The sequence below is a fragment of the Myodes glareolus genome, chromosome 7 (genome assembly GCF_982192425.1).
Source record: "Myodes glareolus chromosome 7, mMyoGla1.1, whole genome shotgun sequence".
NCBI classification, from domain to species: domain Eukaryota; kingdom Metazoa; phylum Chordata; class Mammalia; order Rodentia; family Cricetidae; genus Myodes; species Myodes glareolus.
This window is the reverse complement of record NC_142032.1, coordinates 36,924,953-36,944,503: the sequence shown is the minus strand read 5'-3', so window position 1 is coordinate 36,944,503 and position 19,551 is coordinate 36,924,953. Positions and strand designations below refer to the sequence as shown.

The 19,551-nt window shown below is 45.3% G+C and overlaps 1 protein-coding gene across 2 annotated transcripts in view; it reads left to right on the top strand.

Moving 5' to 3' along the window:
• The window catches only part of Dock8 (dedicator of cytokinesis 8), a 203,407-nt gene that overhangs the window by 108,851 nt on the left and 75,005 nt on the right, over positions 1-19,551 (top strand). For both annotated transcript variants that reach the window (XM_087908020.1, XM_087908022.1), the window contains 8 exons: positions 6,950-7,067; positions 9,152-9,222; positions 9,997-10,135; positions 10,860-10,961; positions 13,842-13,937; positions 14,348-14,582; positions 16,650-16,814; positions 17,790-17,959. In XM_087908020.1, the coding sequence (XP_087764146.1) occupies positions 6,950-7,067; positions 9,152-9,222; positions 9,997-10,135; positions 10,860-10,961; positions 13,842-13,937; positions 14,348-14,582; positions 16,650-16,814; positions 17,790-17,959 (1,096 nt within the window). The remainder of the gene's footprint in view (positions 1-6,949; positions 7,068-9,151; positions 9,223-9,996; positions 10,136-10,859; positions 10,962-13,841; positions 13,938-14,347; positions 14,583-16,649; positions 16,815-17,789; positions 17,960-19,551) is intronic.

The window sequence follows — 19,551 nt, the reverse complement described above, 5'->3', positions numbered from 1 at the left end:
CTGATAAGACCACACCTCCTAATCCTTCCCAAACAGTTCCACCATCTGCAAACCAAACATCCAAACATATGAGCTTAGGGGAGACAATTCTCATCCAAGCCACCACACGATCCCAAAAATTAAAATGTATGAAAATGAACACCAAAGAGCACATCAGTTCAAAGAACAAATCTTTTGAAACGTAATCTCACAAATGTGATATGAGGCTTAACTTAGAAATACTTTAGATAGCTGTGACCTCCAGAGAATAAACGCTTCTGGTGTGCCCAACAGTGAATGAGTCCATTGACAAAGCCAAAGCTTAGGTTCAGGTTAGTCACTTTCACCAGCCTACGGTATGGCCTTACTACGAAGGGAGCCACTTGACTGGAAGAGACCGTGAGTCTAACAGCAGATGTCAACCCCCAGCCTGGCCTTCCTCCACCTCCTCAGGGAACTCCTTTGTTGACTGCGCCTCTGTAGTGTCTTCCGTCAAGCTCACTGTGTATCCTGCGTGGACACTGCCCCCAGTGCCTCTGCTTTGTTCCAGCTACTATGAAGCAAGGCCCCAAGGCCCACTCTAACAGAGCTGCTCAGGTTTCCCAAGCAGTGGGCTTTCACAAAATGAACACTTGCTCAGATGGTTGCGATCACTTTACAAACTGACAAGTGTCATTCCCCAAAGTAACTAGGTCTCCCACGTCAGGGACTCTGGTATGGTCTTCTGACACCATATCCAACCTGCTCAGTATTGGCAGGAAGGATGGATTTACCCCCACAGTATCAATGTCCAACCTCTATGGAGGGATTGAGCTAGACAGGTGTCCTTTGAGACTGACCCAGGCCGAAGCTCTGAAAAGTCACCAAGAGAATGACAGCAGTTTCAAAAGTGGAAAACTAAGGTTGACAAAAAAGACTGTCAGAGTCTGAGCTTGCATTCCTGTTTCCATGACCCCGATTTAAAAAAAAAAAAAAAAGGCTGCTGTTTGCCTAAGAATGCATTGGAATCAACCCCTGTTTTTTCCCCGATGCCCAACTGCCTTGTGGTGGGAGCAGAATAAAAACAGTGTGAGTTGGGGCCCAGTCCCAGCAAAGCCTTCAAGGGCATCTTATCCGGTAGCTGCCATGGGGGTGTGTGCAGAGATCACAGGCGAAGCGTTTGTAATGAGCTTGTTAACTCCGTGCCGGCCTTTTAACTAGTGATTACATTAAAGCCACATAAAGTGCATTTCATCTCTCAGCCCAGCCTCCGAAGCCTTGTTTATCTAATTATCGGACTGCCGTGGAGGACTGTGCTTGCTGAGAGCAAGGCTATCAGTCGGAACACAATTTCTTTGATGGATAATTAGCTGCTTCCAGGCCTCCTCCTATTCAGTCGAGAGTTCTCAGACCAGAAAGTCTGATCTGGCCTAACAAGTAGGTGCCTTGCATACCCCTGTGAAGTCTTAATGGTTACTGTGAGGGTTGCAGCATGCTGGATGGGTGGAGGGCTGATTCCAAGTGATTGTCAGGGAGCTAGAGTTTAGTGAGTAGAATTCTTAGGAAAGAATCATAATCCTCACACCGCCCTGCTCCTCCTCAGCAGCCTGGTGTGTGTGCGCAGCACTTTTTATGAATACCCAGAACCTCTCTTATGTTTTCAGAACTGACTCGGTCTCTCTGTGTACATTCTCTGACTTGGTTAATCTTGTGCTGGTGAACCTTTTGCTCTGTGGTTATGTTATAGTGGAGTATCTTTACATACAACGCTTCATGCGTGTCTCCTTTTCATCCTTTGAAGAAGTGTTTAAAGAACTCTACCTTAAGAGAGAAAGTCCAAGCATTTGTTTTACTAGTCTTAGCAAGCAGGTCCGGAACTTTACTAACAAACCATTTACCTCAGATGAAGGGCAGGCAAAACCAAGCCATTTGAAATAGCCGAGGAATGGAAACAGAATGATTCCTGGCTCTGGAACGAACTCAGACTTCGTTGTAAATCAGGCAGACAGAGCCCACATCCTGATGCATTGCTCCCAAACTCAACAATCTTCCCTTTTCTAAGGATGGAAAAAATTCAAAAGAGAGCCAATGTCCTAAGGTTACTTACAGCCTAGTGTGTTATTTTATTCCTCAGCTGTGGTTGTAGTACACCCTTCAGCCACTTGAGGGCACAATGCACTCACTTCTGCAAGCCGTGGCCTTTTTCTTTAGCAAACAAGTGCACTGTTTTTTTATGCGTTTTATCTTTCGTAAATGCAAGACCAAGGAAAAGCACTAACCCAGGGCCCCAAGTGATTGCTGTTATTTTTGCAAAGGGTTTTATTCTCACCCCCAGCTCTGCCTTCTTTCAGCGTTTAGCACTTTTTGTTTGTTTGTTTGTTTTGTTTTTTGGAAAGTGTATTGGGAAGGGGTCAAGGTGTGCATCCGATGACACACAGTGAAGCCTTCCTTATGGCAGTGGTTCACAGTACACACTTACACTTCTACAAAGCCTGTCTGGCACAGGAACTGGAAGCAGCGTGAGGAGCTATGTGGAATGTGCAGGTGACATGTTAAGGATGCGTGCAGCGTAGTCATTGGCTCTCCCGCTCACGGCTCCCGACATCCTCCTGGTTTTGTGCTCATCTGAACTTGCCATGCTTTGGAGTTACTGTTCTAACTAAAAGTCTTGTATTTAATGGTGATGAATGCTTTTTTTATCCCTGGAGGTTCTGTTTATAGAACTCAGCAACGTATTTGCAAGACACCCTCTTTTTATATAACTTAAGGTCGTGGCTGCTGGGGGTAGATGCTATGAAGAAGTGACTAAAGGAAGGCAATGACCGAGGTAGCTTATAAAAGAAAACATGTCACTGGGAGCTTGCTTACAGCTTGCTTACAGGGGGTTAGTTCATGGCCTTCATGGCAGAGAGCATTCATGCAGGCAGGTCTGGAGCTGACCAGTAACTGAGAGTGTCCATCCTGACCCACGGGCAGGAGACAGAGTGAGACTAGGCCGGGTTTGGGCTTTTGAAACCTCAAAGCCCACCCTGAGTGATGACCTCCTCCAACAAGGCCGCACCTCCTAATCCTTCCTGAATAGTTCCACCAACTGGGACCCAAACATTCAAATACATGAGCCTTTGGGGCCATTCTCATTCAAACCCACACATTGAGAGGGAAAAGAGAGGAAGAGAATTCACTCTAAATCTGGGCAAAGTTGATACACAATATTTTTAAGGTTTTGGGCAGTGAGCTACACAGTTGGCTTTGAGCTTCCTAGTAGTAAAGCCTAAATAAAAGGAGGAAAATATCACAGTCAGCCATTGGGCTTTTTATGTCTGCAGTTTAAAAGCAAACCAATTCTCTTGGCCAGTGCTTCTTGAAGTTGGCCATATTGGGCGCAAGCTGACTCCCAGGTAATGCTGGTGTTGGTTGCCTCCTGTTCCTCCTGGACCTCTGGTAATGACAGTTGTAGAGCGCTTGTGTGTTTACAACACACACTTCCACTTTTAAAAATACGGACCCATTACGTTTGTTAGTTTTCTAAGTAATTCCACAGCACATAAAATACTAAGTTCTCAAGTGGGGCCTAATGGTGCCTGCCTGTGATCCTCCTTGCTCAGGTGACTGACTCAGACGACTGGAAGTTCAAGGCTGTGAGGACTAACTAGAACAACGGTCAAAAACCAAAGCCAGTACTGAGCTCTGAGAATTCCAATTTTAATTTGTTCTTTGTGTATTTAAAGCCCTAACGCTTCTGTCTGACACGGGGGGGCAGCACCTGTGTGTAGTAAGTGTGAAATAATGGCAGCTACTCCTAGTACATCTGACATGGATTTTCCTAGAGGTGCAGTATGAATGGCAAACCAAAATCACCTCCTCGACTATTTGCCTTGCTTCAATAATGTATCTGGATTGCCACTTCCTTTTGAATGCTTGCATAAAAGCCATCAGTCAACCACAGATACTGACGTCAGTGGGCATTTTGACCGTGGCTCTGCTGGAATCAGTCTTGCCCTCTGGCTGCTGAAGAGGTGAAGGGCACCCACTTTTCTCTTTGCAGCAGAGCCTCTCTTAGGTGCAGTGGCTCCCCTGCATTTCCACTGCAGCAAATGACTCCTGAAATATTTTTGCCTCTGAAAAAAAAAAAAAGGCTTGGTGGGGGAGTTTTAGAGCACAGCTAAAGACTTTGAAATGGCCACGGTGCTGCTTTGAGAAAGCACTTTCTATGTGAGGCTTCTGGTGTCAGACCAGGAGGATCCTGTAGTAGCCATCAGCTTTAAGGCAGGGTGTGTTGGTTGTTTGCTATTAAATCAACATATATGTCTCAGGGCAAAAAAAAAAGCTAATAACACTGGAAAAAACATTTTCTTTTTTACCTTAAGAAAAGAAAGGTATTCACTCTGTAGACAGAGAAGGGCTAAAACCCTGAGACAGTGAGTGTTCCCTTGACGAGGATGAGGGTTCATGTGGAGCTGAAGGAGTCTCCTGGCCAGTTCCTAGAAGAGCGCCAATCCAGGGGATCTAAGCCCCTCCTCTGGCCTCTGAATGCACTCCTTCCTCCCTCTGACTGTTTGAAATAGGGTCTCTTGCTGTGTAGGCCGATTGACCTGGAGCTTGCACCAGGATCCCTGCCCTCCCCCTGCTCACCCCCCCCCCCACATACTGGGTTTATATACTCACCACAGCCTATAGGTTGATGCGCTTGTTAGTGTCCCTGAGGTTTTAAACAATTCAACTTTCCAGAAACAAAATCTCTCAAAGCCATACAGGCAGAAGAAACGAAGATGGACTCTACTCTCTGCCCCCTGGCTCCAGTGTTAGCCATTTTCAGGATATCCTATCCCCGCTGCTCAATAAACTTTAACCCTCTTGTTGACGTGGCGACAGAGGAGATGAGCAAGAGTGAGCGATGGGAAGAGGTATACACGATCCCCGGTCAGGCATGTTTATGCCCTTAGCAGTGCATGCGCACACACCTCCTGTAGCACTAACGTAAACTGTCTTCAGTACATGCATATCCCAGTGTCCACTTTTGATGGCTTCAGCTGTATCAGATTTGCTCTGACTGGCGAACCAGATTGACAGGTACCACTGAGACAGCAGAGGGTAGAGAAGACACAATAGATGTTGGGTCCTCTGCCTCTCAGCTGCTGACTCACAGAGTAGACTCACCTCATCTCTCAAGACTGTAATTTTCCCATCTTAGAAAATACTGGCTCGTGCTAGGTGCCTCCCAACCCGAATACCCCCAGATTCTAAGCCAAACCTTCTGTTGTGCCGTGATCCATGTCTCCATTCCTGGGTAGGCTCCTTAAATATTCTGGCTGTTGAAACTGAATTCAAATTGTTGCCTTACCTTGCTTTTCACTTTAATATAAGAAATATTTAGTGTACACAGAAATAAGAGCCAAGAAGAGGACAGGGTGGAAGACAGCCTAAAACAAAGGGCAAAAACCCAGGGGTGTCCCAGCTGCCACTGCGTCAGGATAGTGATACTATTGTGTGAAGTCGGAGTGGCCTAGAAAGGGTGCCACAACTCTACCGGCTCCTAGACTCTCACCCCCATCTCACTATCTCTAGTGAGCCCCTGGTTAAGAGAGGCAAGGGTCAGCAAAGCATAGGCATGCTATGCATTTACCCCCATGATCTTTGAACTTTACGTACAAAACAACAGCTCCTGTGTTCTTCAGAGTTCCAGATATTGATTTTTTTCTTCTTGAACAACCTGACAGCGTTCCTTACTACAAGATATTTGAGTAGAAAATCCTTGGGTGTATTTTTTGCTTTTTGTTTTTGAGGCAGAATTATGCTGTGTATCCCTGACTGGTCTGCATTTCATTATGTAGATCAAACTGGCCTCAGACTGGCAATGATCCTCTTGCCTGTGCCTCTTGAGCTCTGGGATTACAGGTATGTACTCCTACACCCAGCTCAGAAGTATCCTTGTGCTGTAGCGTCTACCTGGATGGGACATAGTCATCTGTAGCCAGTTTTAGAATCTTAGAATGTTAATCCATCTTAGAACATAAAAATTCTGAAGTGTGCGTGTGTGTGTGTATATCTGTGTGTGTCTGAAAAATATATCTGAGAAAGGCCAGTCAAATAAAGTGAATTCTAAACACGGGGGAGAGGAGTGGACTCCTGCCCTTCTCTGGTATTCAGAGTACACATTAGCCTGTTTAGTTTATTTGCCCCACGCTTCTTCAGCAGTGTTTGCTTCCCCGCCACCTTTTCTTCTCCAGCTGCCTGTTAACCCTACAGAGCACCAGGTTTAGAAGGCGTAGAACAGACCGGAGAATACAGACTTGGGAGGCAGCTTCCACCCTCCACAAAGCTAATGGACTCAGCCATAATGCTTACAGAAAACTGAGTGAGGTTTAATGATAGTCTGAGAAATCTTTTCTTTTCATTAATGGCTGGTTGCTAATGAAATATATTGTACAATAAGACTTTCAAATTTATTCTGAAAGCAAAAATAGACAATGAAAACTGGGGAGACAGGATCAGCTTAATTCCCAAATCGGGTCTCTCTAATGCAGTAACTACTTAGCTTAGAAGACTGTCACGTCTTAAAATACGGAGCAACCCCCTCCCACCCTCTTTGCAGACCAGGACCGGGATTCTGAACATGAACTTGCCTGTTCCTAGTGGTTCACAGGGATTACATTTGTAGCATGGCTCTCAATGTTTGCTCCGATTTTCGATGACCTCCTTGGAGCACTCTGCGTGGTCCATCAGAAGCGGGTCCACACAGCTATTCATGTGCCTCAAACTTGACTGTTGGATTCCCTTACTCTTTTCTAGTGAGACATCAGTAATCACTATCTTTCTGAGGTGGTGGCAGATCCTATGGTCTTTGTGAGATGCCACCAAGGTATACCATAGCCGGGGTCACAGAGCAGGCGATGACGCAGCTCAACCGTCTTACTTCAGACCTCAGGTTCAGGTGTTGGTCTGTGAGCAGAAATGGACTCTAGATATTAATAATTGGTTCTCTCTTTTCCAGAAATCTTCTCTACGTCTACCCGCAGAGACTGAACTTTGCTAACAAGCTAGCGTCTGCCCGCAACATTACAATAAAGATCCAGTTCATGTGTGGAGAAGACCCCAGCAACGCCATGCCGGTAAAGAGAGGGTAGCGTTTATCTCCATTGGGGGGGGCTATCTTCTCTTTGTCAGTTCACAGCGATGAAGTCTTGAGTTCTCAGTACACAGAGTATGTCCAACACCCACCAAGGTCTCTTGGTGACGCTAGACAAATGCTTTGCCAGTGAGCCATACACAGAGTATTCCGTTCCAGCATAGCCTACTCTACACATGCAGGGACCTTTCTGACTAGTCCAGTATGGTCCCTAAGATCATGGTGGGGAAACAGCATCTGTCTTAAGTCTCTTTCCCAAATGGTGCCATCGTGAGATGCCATGCCTTGGAACTAAAAGCCATTTTAAAGAACCGAGAGATCTTGTAGGGTCTCTCCACACTGCCCATGGAACAATGCCAATCTAATGCTTTACAAGTTAGAGAGTGGCTCTGTGCTCACTTGATCACTACTTGGCTGAATTTCTTCCACATATACTCTTAGATGAGTATGAGACCATTTACAGAAATCCAGAGTGTAGCCTAGTAATGATAACACCACCTCAACACCTTTTAGAAATGAATCTATCCTAAGGCAAACTATAAACCAATTATACTAAAACAGTCTTATCTAAGAAGCCCGAAATGCTCAAATTTGCTAGTAAATGATGTATTGCTATTTGCACAATTAATGGAATTCAGCTAATATTCAGCTGAGATTCAGCTACTAATAGATCACTTGTTTAGCATGTATTGAAGTCCTTGCTTTGATCCCCTGCAATACACAGTAGAGGTGGGGGGTAGAGTGTTGGCTTTTTGCCTCATTTCCTTTTCTGGAGGAAGAAATTTCTTCCTAGTACTTCCTTTCCTCATATATCTACTTTCTAAAAAGCCACCCCTCTCTCCCACCTGTTCCCTGATGCAAGGTGTCTTCTTGCCACAGTGGCAAAAATGTGGAAGAGGGAGGGTGCTTGGGAGGAAAGGAATGTCTGGAGTGGGTCCCCTAGTCCTCTTTGCTCTGGCCCTGACAGCTCACCACTAGGGCTTCCCCATGTCTAGATCCTGTGTGAGGCCAACTTACTCAGCCAAGGGACAATGATGGTAAATCTCAGCTCACCAAGCCGTGGGACTGGTCTCTGGGTTGCTGCAGCTAGAGGAAAGGGCTCTTTCCTTGCCCCGGAGCAGGTCCACCAGTCAAACCATGTGCCGTTGGTGCAGACTACATGCGTGTACTGTTGGTGCTGCTGCAGACCCCATGAGGCATCTGCACACAGGTGGCCAGGGCAGTGGAGACTGTAATCTCCCAGACGGCTAAGTCCCTGTCCTTGGACAGGAGATCCTCGCATCTCACTAAGGACAAATGAGTCTGATATTATCATGTTGTGTCTGGGTGCTGAGACAGGAACGAGACTTCTTTTTGACTAAGGTTTCTGTCCCGCCCGGTTGCACAGCTCTTTAAGTCCCAAATGAACACACAGAGGTCTACATTAATTATAAACTGATTGACCTATTAGCTCAGGCTTCTTATTAACTCTTATAACTTATATTAGCCCATAATGCTTGTCTGTGTTAGCCACGTAGCTTGGTATCTTTTTCTGCGAGGCAGTCACATCTTGCTTGCTCTGTGGCTGGCTTCCTCTGTCTCTGGGTGACAGCTACTGACTGAAACTTCCCTCTTCCCAGAATTCTCATTGCCCCGCCTCTACTTCCTGCCTGGTTGCCCCACCTCTACTTCCTGCCTGGTTGCCGTGCCTTTACTTCCTGCTTGGCTGCTGGCCAGTCGGTGCTTATTTAAAATACAAGTGACAGGGTACAGACCATTGTCCCACAGCAACTTCTGGTTTTCCAGTCTCACACCTTTGCCTCGGTCCCTTGATAGTCTTCACCCCCACTTTGCTCTTCACCTCACTTTTAATCTGTATAATTGTGCCACCCTTGAAGCCTCAGTTTACTCTTCACCCCACATTTAGTCTGTATGATCATGCCAACTTTAGGACTTAGCCTTAACTTAGAAACTACAACTCCGTGAGCATGCAGTTCTGTGTGCTCACCTGTGTCCTGTTGATGTCAGAGATGATTTGATAGAGAAAGAAGTCACTCTTAATTTGGTTCTTTCTACATCGACAAACAGGTCATCTTTGGGAAGTCCAATGGGCCTGAATTTCTGCAGGAAGTGTACACAGCAATTACATACCATAATAAGTGAGTATATTTCAGTGTCCTAAGCATACACTACAAATATTCAATGCTTTTCAGGTTTGGCGGGTTTTGACTCCATGGATGTTTTTGCACATAGGGAATGGAGGGCAGAGGGAGTTTATACTTATTCTGTAATTCTATGTTGGCAATGCACAATTTTTGCAAGTAACTAAGGCTTTGAGAAGAAAAGATCTTTAAGAATCTAATATTATTTTGATTATTTCAAAAGTGGTGATAGAGAGTGCTAAATAAAGAGTATTTTCTCACTTGGTTTGAGATCCAAGAAGGACCAGAAGCAAAACCCAGTTCTCTTTGGTCATCTTGTCATTTGCCCCTGACCCTACTGCAAGCCAGTGCAAACACTGGCCAGACTTGTCCTGAGGACTGAATGATAACACCTGAGAAGCCTTAGCACTGTCCGTTGATGAGGATAGTCACATGCCAGGCCCGTTCTTGGGGCTGAGATGGGAAAAGAGGCCATAGAAGGACTCGGAACCTCATCCTCTTTCCGGATCTAGTCGTGTCTTTCCATTGTGTGGGTAAAATCCTTGCTCTCTAACATAGCCTTCAGATCGTGAGCAGTTTTGTGTAGGTGGAATGTTTCTCATAGTGTCAGTGTGGCCTCGAGGCCTTACAGCTTAGGAGCAGGATTAAGGAAATGAGAAGCCCCACATCATGCAGGCACTCGGGAGCAAAGGGTGGGCGGTGCCGTGCCTCACATTCAGGGCGGCGTCCTTTCACTGACCGTGATGTGTGTCCAATGTGCTTCTGATACAGGTCCCCCGACTTTTACGAAGAAGTGAAAATTAAACTCCCCGCCAAGCTCACAGTAAATCACCACCTCCTCTTCACCTTCTACCACATCAGCTGTCAGCAGAAGCAAGGGGCCTCAGGAGAAAGTCTTCTGGGGTATTCGGTGAGTTACTTTCGGTTTGCCGCCTCCCCCTGCAATGGCTGATGGAGCCAGGGTCCCTGCAGAGAGTGCCTACAGTCTGCTCACTGCTTGTCTCCTGTCAATCACTGTAAAATGTGCTAGTCTGGACTGTAGCAGAGAGTAGAAATGGCTTTACTTAGAGAATGACAGGTTCCTCAAAAGGAAAGCTGTTGAGTAGCAAGTCTTTAATGAATATTCATTTATTTAATTAGCAAAGCATTGCCATATATGTTATTTCTGAATTTAAGTTTATATATAAATATATAAAGTTTTATATATATATATATTAAGTTATATAACTATATATTAAGTTTTGTATATAAATATATATTGTAGATATATATATACATATATATATCTTCAGTGGAAAAAATTATTTCTTTAAAAACCATGAAAAGTAAAATGAACATTGATATTTAGACAGGAGCCAATACTGACCATAAAGAGGAAAAAAAAATGCTACTACACTTGTGCTGTAGGAAGTCCAGAAAGGGCCCAGAAACCAACAAATCATTGACATTACCATCTCAGGAACTCTCAGGGAATTTACAGTGCAAAGAACTGGCTTGAAGCCGCTGCTGCCGGACGGAGATCTGGTCGATATCTAATCACTGCTTAGTTGTGTCCGATGACTGTGAGCCAGATAAATCGCCAGGGTTGTGCACTGCGGTACAAACCACTCTGCTCGTGACATCGTCTGTTTCAGTGGCTGCCGATTCTCTTAAATGAACGTCTTCAAACCGGGTCCTATTGTCTCCCAGTCGCGTTGGAAAAACTGCCGCCCAACTACTCCATACATTCTGCCGAGGTAACCAGCACCGTCTGTCAGTGGCGTCCTGTCCAGCTGTGGTCTGGGATCACTTTCCCACACCCACTCTCATCCCCGAGGATGTGTCTGAGGTTACTTGCAAGATTCTCTAGGGTTGCCATCTCCGAGAACACTGTGTTTTCTGAGAGCACATTGTTCCGACGGGATGGGAGGGGTATTTGGCAGCGAAAGAAACGTTACTCATGGATACATCACCACCCCAGAATGTCCTGTAGCTGCTGCGTGCACCTGAGGCAATGCTACCTGGAACTGTGTGCACATCACGGTTCTGTAGATCAGGAGACAGGCTGAGCCCACTTGTGATAGATTCTACTGCTATCAAGAATCCTTTCGGAATGTTTCCAGGCCTGAATCAGCAGTTCCTCTCTTGGGCCATCGGTCACAGGCAGGGTGGATGGACTGTAAAGATGCCAACTCCAGAGCTTCTGCCCTTCCTGTCTTGCCATTCCTCATGTCTTTGCAGTCCGTGGCAATACTTCAGTCTAAAGATACTCCCGAGACTCAGAGCCCACTGTCAAATTTCTCACCCTTTTAGTATCAATGAGTTTTATTTTTAAGCAAATCATCTTAATCATAAATTTATGTTATCACGTATCATGAAAATATGACTCTTTTCTAGCCATCACAGTATCATTGGTGGACCTTTGTTAAATTTAACATAATCCTGAATACCGTCCTCTATCCATTCAGCAACCACCTTTCCCATTCCCCACCATGATGATGTTTTCACTCTTGTCTGAATCGGGGTCCACATGTAGTCTGTGTGGTGTTGGTTGGCATAACTTTCCAAGATCCTTTAGCCTGTAGTTCTTCCTTTAGTCCTTTGGGGTTTGAAGGTGAACCTTGAGCTTAGATAGACCCTTCACAGTCTTCCTTCCCTGTCATTTTCTGTCACCCCCAGGCTGGTTCTTTCCCTCTGTTTTAGACTAACACTCTCCTCGACACCGGCTGGCCAGCCTAAGGAAGGAGATACTCCACTTCGTCTTTATGTCCTCGGCTATAATGCCTTGCAGAAACCTCACACTGCTTTTCCCGAGCCAGGCAAGGTGAGGCCTGCTGCTGTAATCCCCATATGAGTGAGGCAGGAAGACCCCTGAAGTCCATGGCCTAGTGAGCCATTATTAAAAACCAAGAAAAAAACAAACCCTGGTTTTCAATTTTTTTAAGCTCCATATTCTAATTTGATAGGACTCCTATGTTGTTTGCAAAAACATAGGTAAAACCTGAAATTTGGTTTTTGCTTTGTTGAAATTTTTGAAAACAGTTTTTAAAACAGAATCTCATATAGCCCAGGCTGGCCTCAAATTCATCAACTAGCCAAGGATGGCTTTGAACTCCTGATCCTCCTATCTCTGCCTTCCTACAAGCATGTGCCACCACGCCTATCTAAACCTGAGTTTTTAAGACAAATCCAAACACCAACCTTCCACTCTCCAACTGTGTGAATGTGGGCACATCACTTTCCTCCTCTGACTCTCAAAGATGAAATGAAGTCCATACCTGACTATATGGTGCAGTGGACATTAGTTGAGATGGTGCTTATTATGAGGTAAATAATGCTAAAGTAAATATTAGTTTCCTTTTCCTACCTGTAGATTCCCCCTCAGTCCCTCAGACTTTCACCATCAAATAAAGCAATATCAGGTAGCTAGTGAGATCTTTAATGGACTAGTTCTGACTCAGAGCTGTTCATGTAAAATATGGACTGGGTTTCAAAGTCTTGGTATTGAAAAAAGTAGAATATTTTATTAATAATTTTTATGACTTCTCCTTGAAGAAAGAGTGGGCCATGCTGTGTTAAATGAAATAGTCTGTTGAGATTGCTCTCACAATGTTCTTTAATGTGGCTTTTCAACTTTACAATTTTTGCATTTTTAAATGAGATGATTCAGTGAATAAGGATGCTTGGTACCAAGCCTGATGACCTGAGTTTGATCATAGTCCCCAGGACCCACATAGTAGAAGGAGAGAACCAACTCCCTAAAGTTATTCTCAGTCCTCTGTATGCACATATGTGCAGATATGCACAAGCGTGTTCTCTCTCTCTCTCTCTCTCTCTCTCTCTCTCTCTCTCTTCCTCCTTCCCTCCCTCCCTCCCTCTCTCTCTGTCTCTCTCTCTCTCAAAAGTGATATTGATTCCCCATAGATTTCTATAAATGCCTCTGTTGTAGATTACAAATGTAAACTCTCGTGTCCACAGAAAGTCACCAAGTCACTTAAGTGAGGCTGATCCATAGGCAGAACAGTGCAGGCAGATGAGGCTGTTGTTCTTGAATATTCCAGCTCTCGAGTTAGAAACTAATGTGTTGTATGATCTTTACAGACTTTGAAACATTAACAAGAAATTCACAACCATGCCCAGGACCCTGTGGGCCAAGTGGAGCTCTGTGAGCTTGGGCTCCAGTTTGCAGCTTTCAGAGAGTTCCATGGGTCCCCATCTCCTGCCACCTCCCTTGTCCTGTCGTTACAAACATAGCATGCTTCCTATCATTTTGATGAAAGAGGCACAAAACCCAAACCGGGCCCTCCAATCTCTGTCCTGACATCCCCAATTAATGGGAAGATCATTTAATTATATTCCCAGCATCCAAGATCATCAATGTTGAATGAGAGGTTAGAGATAGATTACCCAACTAACTCTCCTAGCATTTGAACAAATGCTAAGGCCAGGGACTGTGACTGACTTGTCAGTGTGAAAAAGAACTAGTTTGGTATAGAATGGAACTTAAACGAAAGGCCTGACTTCTGACTGAGGAAGCTCTGTTTGTAGAACCTGCCGTTCACAGACAAGTTGCTCATTAATCGTTGCAAAGGGGAATCACGTTGCTAATCTCCTGTCTTTCTCTCTCTGTAACACAGAAAGTCCCTTTACAGAATCCTCCCATCAAGTGGGCTGAGGGCCATAAGGGGGTATTTAATATTGAAGTGCAAGCTGTGTCTTCCGTTCACACCCAGGTAAGGAATGTCAAGGCCTGCCACTGGGTTACACATCTCATTAGCTCCCTGTCTTGGCTGTCTGACACCTAGTACCTATGGAGTGAGTTGAAACCTGATTTATTTTTTTCTTTGATTAATAGTTATTTAAAAGGTTCTATTTTAGCTGGGTGGTAGCGGTGTACACCTTTAATCCCAGCACTCGGGAGGCAGAAACCTCTGTGGACCTCTGTGAGTTAGAGGCCAGCCCGGTACAAAAGGTTCTATTTTACACATCACATTCTACGAAGAAATCCATTACCTTTGCTGGAAGCATCCGGGACTTAACCTCTAATCTGAGGCACTAGCTAAGAGGTTCATTCCACCAAATTCCTGGGTGGATATTGAAAGAATAAAATTTCACGAGAGGCTTCTGCCTTCTGCCTTCCCAGGACAACCACCTGGAGAAGTTCTTCACCCTTTGCCACTCCCTGGAGAGCCAGGTGTCCTTCCCCATCCGTGTGCTTGACCAGAAGATCACGGAGAGCACGCTGGAGCATGAGCTGAAGCTCAGCATCATCTGCCTGAACTCCTCCCGCCTGGAGCCCCTGGTGCTCTTCCTCCACCTGGTGCTGGACAAGCTCTTCCAGCTTTCTGTGCAGCCCATGGTCATCGCCGGCCAGACAGGTAGAGGCCTGTGGGCCAGGAGGAGGCGTGGCTTGGCCAGGCAGCTTTGCCTAATGAATCTTGTCTTTCCACCAACCCACAAATGCTGAGAGCAACCTCTGCCACGAAGTCAAGTCCAGTGCTGCTTGGCCAGACTCCCTGCGTGTTTAAAACAGAAAGGAAGAAGGACTAGAGGGGTGGCTCAACAGTTAGAAGCAGTTGTTGTTCTTGCAAAGGGCCTAGGTTCGGTTCCCAGTACTCACATAGTTCATAACTATCTGTAGCTCCAGTTCCAAGGAGTCTGATGGCTCTTTGACCTCCACAGGCACTGCATTCAAAAGATGCACATGGTGCACATGCATTCATACAGACAAAACACTCATATACATCAAATCAAATCAGATAAATAAATGTAAAAAATGTTTTTTGAAAGAAGAGAAAGGAATGGAGGGAGGGAGGGGGAGTGAGAAAGAATATTAAAATGGATTCTTAGTGCTATTGAGATGGCTCAGCAAGTAAAGGTGCTTGTCTCCAAGACTACTTGATGACTTGGATTTGATCTTTGGGATCTGCATAGTAGAAGGAGAGTACTGACTGCCTTCAGTTGTTGTCTGAACTCCACATTTGCACCGTGACACACAGACATACACACGCACTCACACAAGCAAATGCTAAAAATGACTTAAGTAGGATCCTTAATATTAAAGCTTTTGGGGTGGAGCAGTAGTTCAGTTACTTGCCGAAGATACTTGGAGCCCACTGGCCAATCATCATAGCCTACTTGGCAAGATCAGGCATGTTATCAAAAAAATAAAATAAAATATGGTGAAGATCAATTGAGGGAAACATCTAATGTCAGTGTCTGGCCTCTGCATAGACATGCACACAGGAACACATGTACACACCTATACACACAGCCAGACATGATGGTGCATGCCTTTAATCCCAGCACTCAGGAGGCAGAGACAGGCAGATCTCTGTGAGTTTGAGGCTAGCCTGGTCTACAAATCGAATTACAGGACAGCCAGGGCTACACAGAGAAACCCCATCTCAAACAACAACCACAACAAAAAACCCCTACAAACAAACACATGAAGACAATGAAGGACTTAGTCAGCAAGCATTCATCTGGAACCTGTGGGAGGTTCCGCACAATGTGGGAGGGAAGAGCCACAGACATTGGGAGACATGCACCAGGCCTAGGAATGGGTCCCAGCCTTCGTGGGGAGGCTAAATTTCAGAGTGGTGTGGTTTGGATTCCTGTCACTGTGGGGCATTGCCGGCTGCATGAGGAGGCTGAGCTTGGAAAGGGGTGGTCTGACTTCGTGGTCAGTGTGATTTTGTGGCAAGAGGCGAGGAAGATACTCTAGTGAGGACAACAGCATGAGCAAGTCAGGGAGCGAAGAATGGGATAACTGACAGCTACCTCACTAGGACATAGCTGAATCTGAGCAGAAACAGGCACAAAGTCGGCTAAAGCCAAATGATGAAGGGGTTGGAGCACCAGACAGTATGGACCAGTTTGCATGGCGCTGCTCTGGAGAGGGTCATAACCGTGTACATTATTAAGACGCATCTTTATGAGAGCCTATAGGACAGGTTTATGCACTGCTCTCACATCCTTTGGGCATCCTGTGGAAATGTAGATTCTGGTTCAGCTGATCTGGGGTACGGCCTAAGAATAAAGTCCAGCATGATGTCTGTCTGCAGAACCCACTGTGTAACCTGTTTTTAGCTGAGTTTAGAGAACGATGGCGGATGGGCACGGACACATCCTGGTTGTCAGAAACTGCTCCTAGCAAAAGGCAGAGGAAAAGAACGGAATGTGAGCCAGGCGTGGTGGGTTACGCTACCATGCCTTTAATTCTAGCACTTTCGAAGGCAGAGGCAGGAGGAGTGCAGTGAGTTCTAGGCCAGCTTGAGCTACACATGTCTGTGGTGAGCAAGGCTCCACCCTGGAGCTGCCTGGCACATAGATGCCTCCCACTGACATTTCTTGTGCCAGGCTAAGGTGGTCAGTGACCAGAACATACTGTTGCTGGCCTGGGCCCATCTCCCTCAACTTCTCGTCTTCTCTTGGCTCCTCAGCAAACTTCTCCCAGTTTGCCTTCGAGTCTGTGGTGGCCATTGCAAACAGCCTGCACAACAGCAAGGACCTGAGAAAGGACCAACATGGGAGAAACTGCCTGCTGGCCTCCTACGTGCACTATGTGTTCCGACTGCCCGAGCTGCACAGGGATGCACCCAAGTCAGGTAATGTTTCCTGAGGGGACAGGTCCCCAGCAGGACACCTCCACACACCACTGCCATGGGATTAAAGGTTCAGCTTTATCTTTCAAAGTAAAACTTATATAAGTGCTGAAATTAAAACTTCCTAGATGTTTCTCTCTCCCTCCCTTCTCTCTTTCCGTGTTGCACGTGCTGTGCCTGCCTAGTCTCAGTGGTCTTTACCTCACTGCCAATTTATGACCTGGCAAAGGATCTGCTTTAAAAGATGGAGAACTGTTGACTGTGTCAGATTCTAAAATAATAGTTTAACAAAAAACAGTATCTATTCAGTGGCTGTGACACCACTGAAAGTTCTGAAACTTTTCATTCTATATAAAAAAAAACAAATTGTGCCCATTCCCCCCAGCTAATAATCTAGTTCACTGTTTTCTTAGTTATTAAAATAGGCAATAAGCCATAATGTCTGGGTAGCATGGTATAAAAATATCATCAGTGAACTTTTAAAAATCCCACATCCAAATAAACTTTGTCTCTGCAGTCATATCTTACATAAATCTGTCATTTTAGTCCAACTTTCAATCTAGAGTTGGTCTCACTTTGAAACTTTGCATATGCCTGTCCTCAAAAGATGACTGTGGACGATGAACAACTTCCTCCATGAGTTGTCGGGTTGCGTCATTTAAATATCGATCCAGAAAAAGTAGTCCTATTTGCAGCTTTGCTTGAGAATTCAGAAACTCTGGCAACCTTGGGATCTGGTTCCTCATGGTCTCCAGTTCTCCCCCACGCCTCCCCGCCTCTCCCCACCTCACACCCTGCCTACTTCTCCCACCATCGTCTCCCTGCCTCTCACAGCAGCAGCATAATGAGGCCTCTTTCCGAGGCCCCCATCTGATAGGTTTCCATTTTAGTCCCACTCCTGCCTTAATCGGGTCCTTCTCAAGTTCTGTAACTGACTCTGTTCTGTCTGTTGACATGTCTCTGGCTGCCGGGATACAGGGGGCTCTGCCGCCAACCCTGACCCCCGATACCACACGTATGGACGCACGTCTGCTGCTGCCGTGAGCTCAAAGCTGATGCAGGCCCGCGTGCTGAGCAGCAGCAACCCAGACCTGGCTGGGGCACACTGTGCGGCGGATGAGGAAGTTAAGAACATCATGTCTTCAAAGGTAGGGGCTTGACAATCCCTGGAGGCCATGTCAACTCTGTGCTTTGCTTTTTAACCATCGCATACTATACACGTTTCTGGGTGCAGTGTGGTATTTTGATAAATAAGTACACTGTGTGTTAATCATGTTAGGATATTTAGTACCTCGTACATCCACCATTCCTTTGTGGTAAGATGCTAACATACTCTTGTCTAACTGTTTTGAGTCATTTGTCACAATGCCGTTAGTGGCAGTCCCTCCCTGTGCAGTAGCGTTTGGAGAGTTTCTCCTGCCGTGATTGCAAGCACTCTTTTCTTGTTTCGATTTTATTTATTTTGAGTTAGGGTCTCGTGTGGGCCTTCCAAAGGGCTTAGGGCCTATTGTCTTTAATTTTCAGTTGGCACAGAGCAGGCAGACACATTCAGTGGGTGCAATATGATGCTTAAATCCGTGTATACAGTGTGTAGAGATGAGACCTGGGCAGTCTGACGTGTCTGGTACTCAGACATACGTCATTTCTTCATGCACTTGAGGTCCTTTTGTGTAGCTATTTTCAGATACTCATTTAATTGTCAGCACAGCCACAGTGACTCAGTTTCCTTGCTGTTGGCGCATCACATTAGAATGGGACATTTGTCACAGCTTATTAACCAATATCAATGCATAATTATCATTAACGTAAGATTATACTTTATTTGGATTTCCTCAGTTTTCCCTAATGTCTTTTTTTGCCCTGTTCTGGGATTCTCTCCAGGGGTCCACACAACATTTCTCAGTCCTGTCTCCTTAAGCTTCCCTTGCACATGATAATTTCTTAATCGTCCCTTGTTTTTCATTATCCTGACAGTTCCAATGACGAATAGATGTTTTAGCTGGGATTTTAAAAACATACAATTCACATGCCATAGTGTTTATTGCTCTAAAGTTGAAAATCCCGTGGGATTTAGCATATCCAAAAACACTGCGATAAATGTCTTGTCATTGTTATTGCTTGACATAGAAACGAGCAAATGCTCCAAACAAGGGCCCCCACCCTACCACTCCGAGAGCTGGTTTTAAACAGGCGCCAGCACTACTGTTTTTTGATTGGCTAGACAAGACATGATAGTGGCTCTTGCTGACAGCCTTGCCTTTATGTTTTATTTAATAAAAATTAAAATATTAAATTTATATATAACATATATTCGAATGTGATGTTTTTCTGATTATTTTGTAGTAAGAGATGAAAATTTAGAGTACCCTTTCAGAAATGGGGTTTGACAATTGATGTTTGATGTAGTGCCACATTGAACCACGGTGGGGCACTGTTCTCATGCTTTTTCCCTGCTCTCCCAGTACACTGAAAGAACGGTTTGTTATACCCGAATCTTTTGTTGTTGTTGTTTTAGATGTTTGTTTGTTTTTGAAGACAACGTTTTTCTGTGTAGCGTTTTTCTGTGTAGCCCTGACTGTTAGGGTGGGTTGAGCTCAGAGACCCACCTGCCTTGGCCTCCTCAGTGCTGGGATTAAAGGCATGCACCAACTGTTGTTTTCTGTTTTCTGACGCGAGGTCTCACTCTGTAACCAGATTAGCCTAGAACTCAGTAGGTAACTCAGACCAACCTTAAACTCAC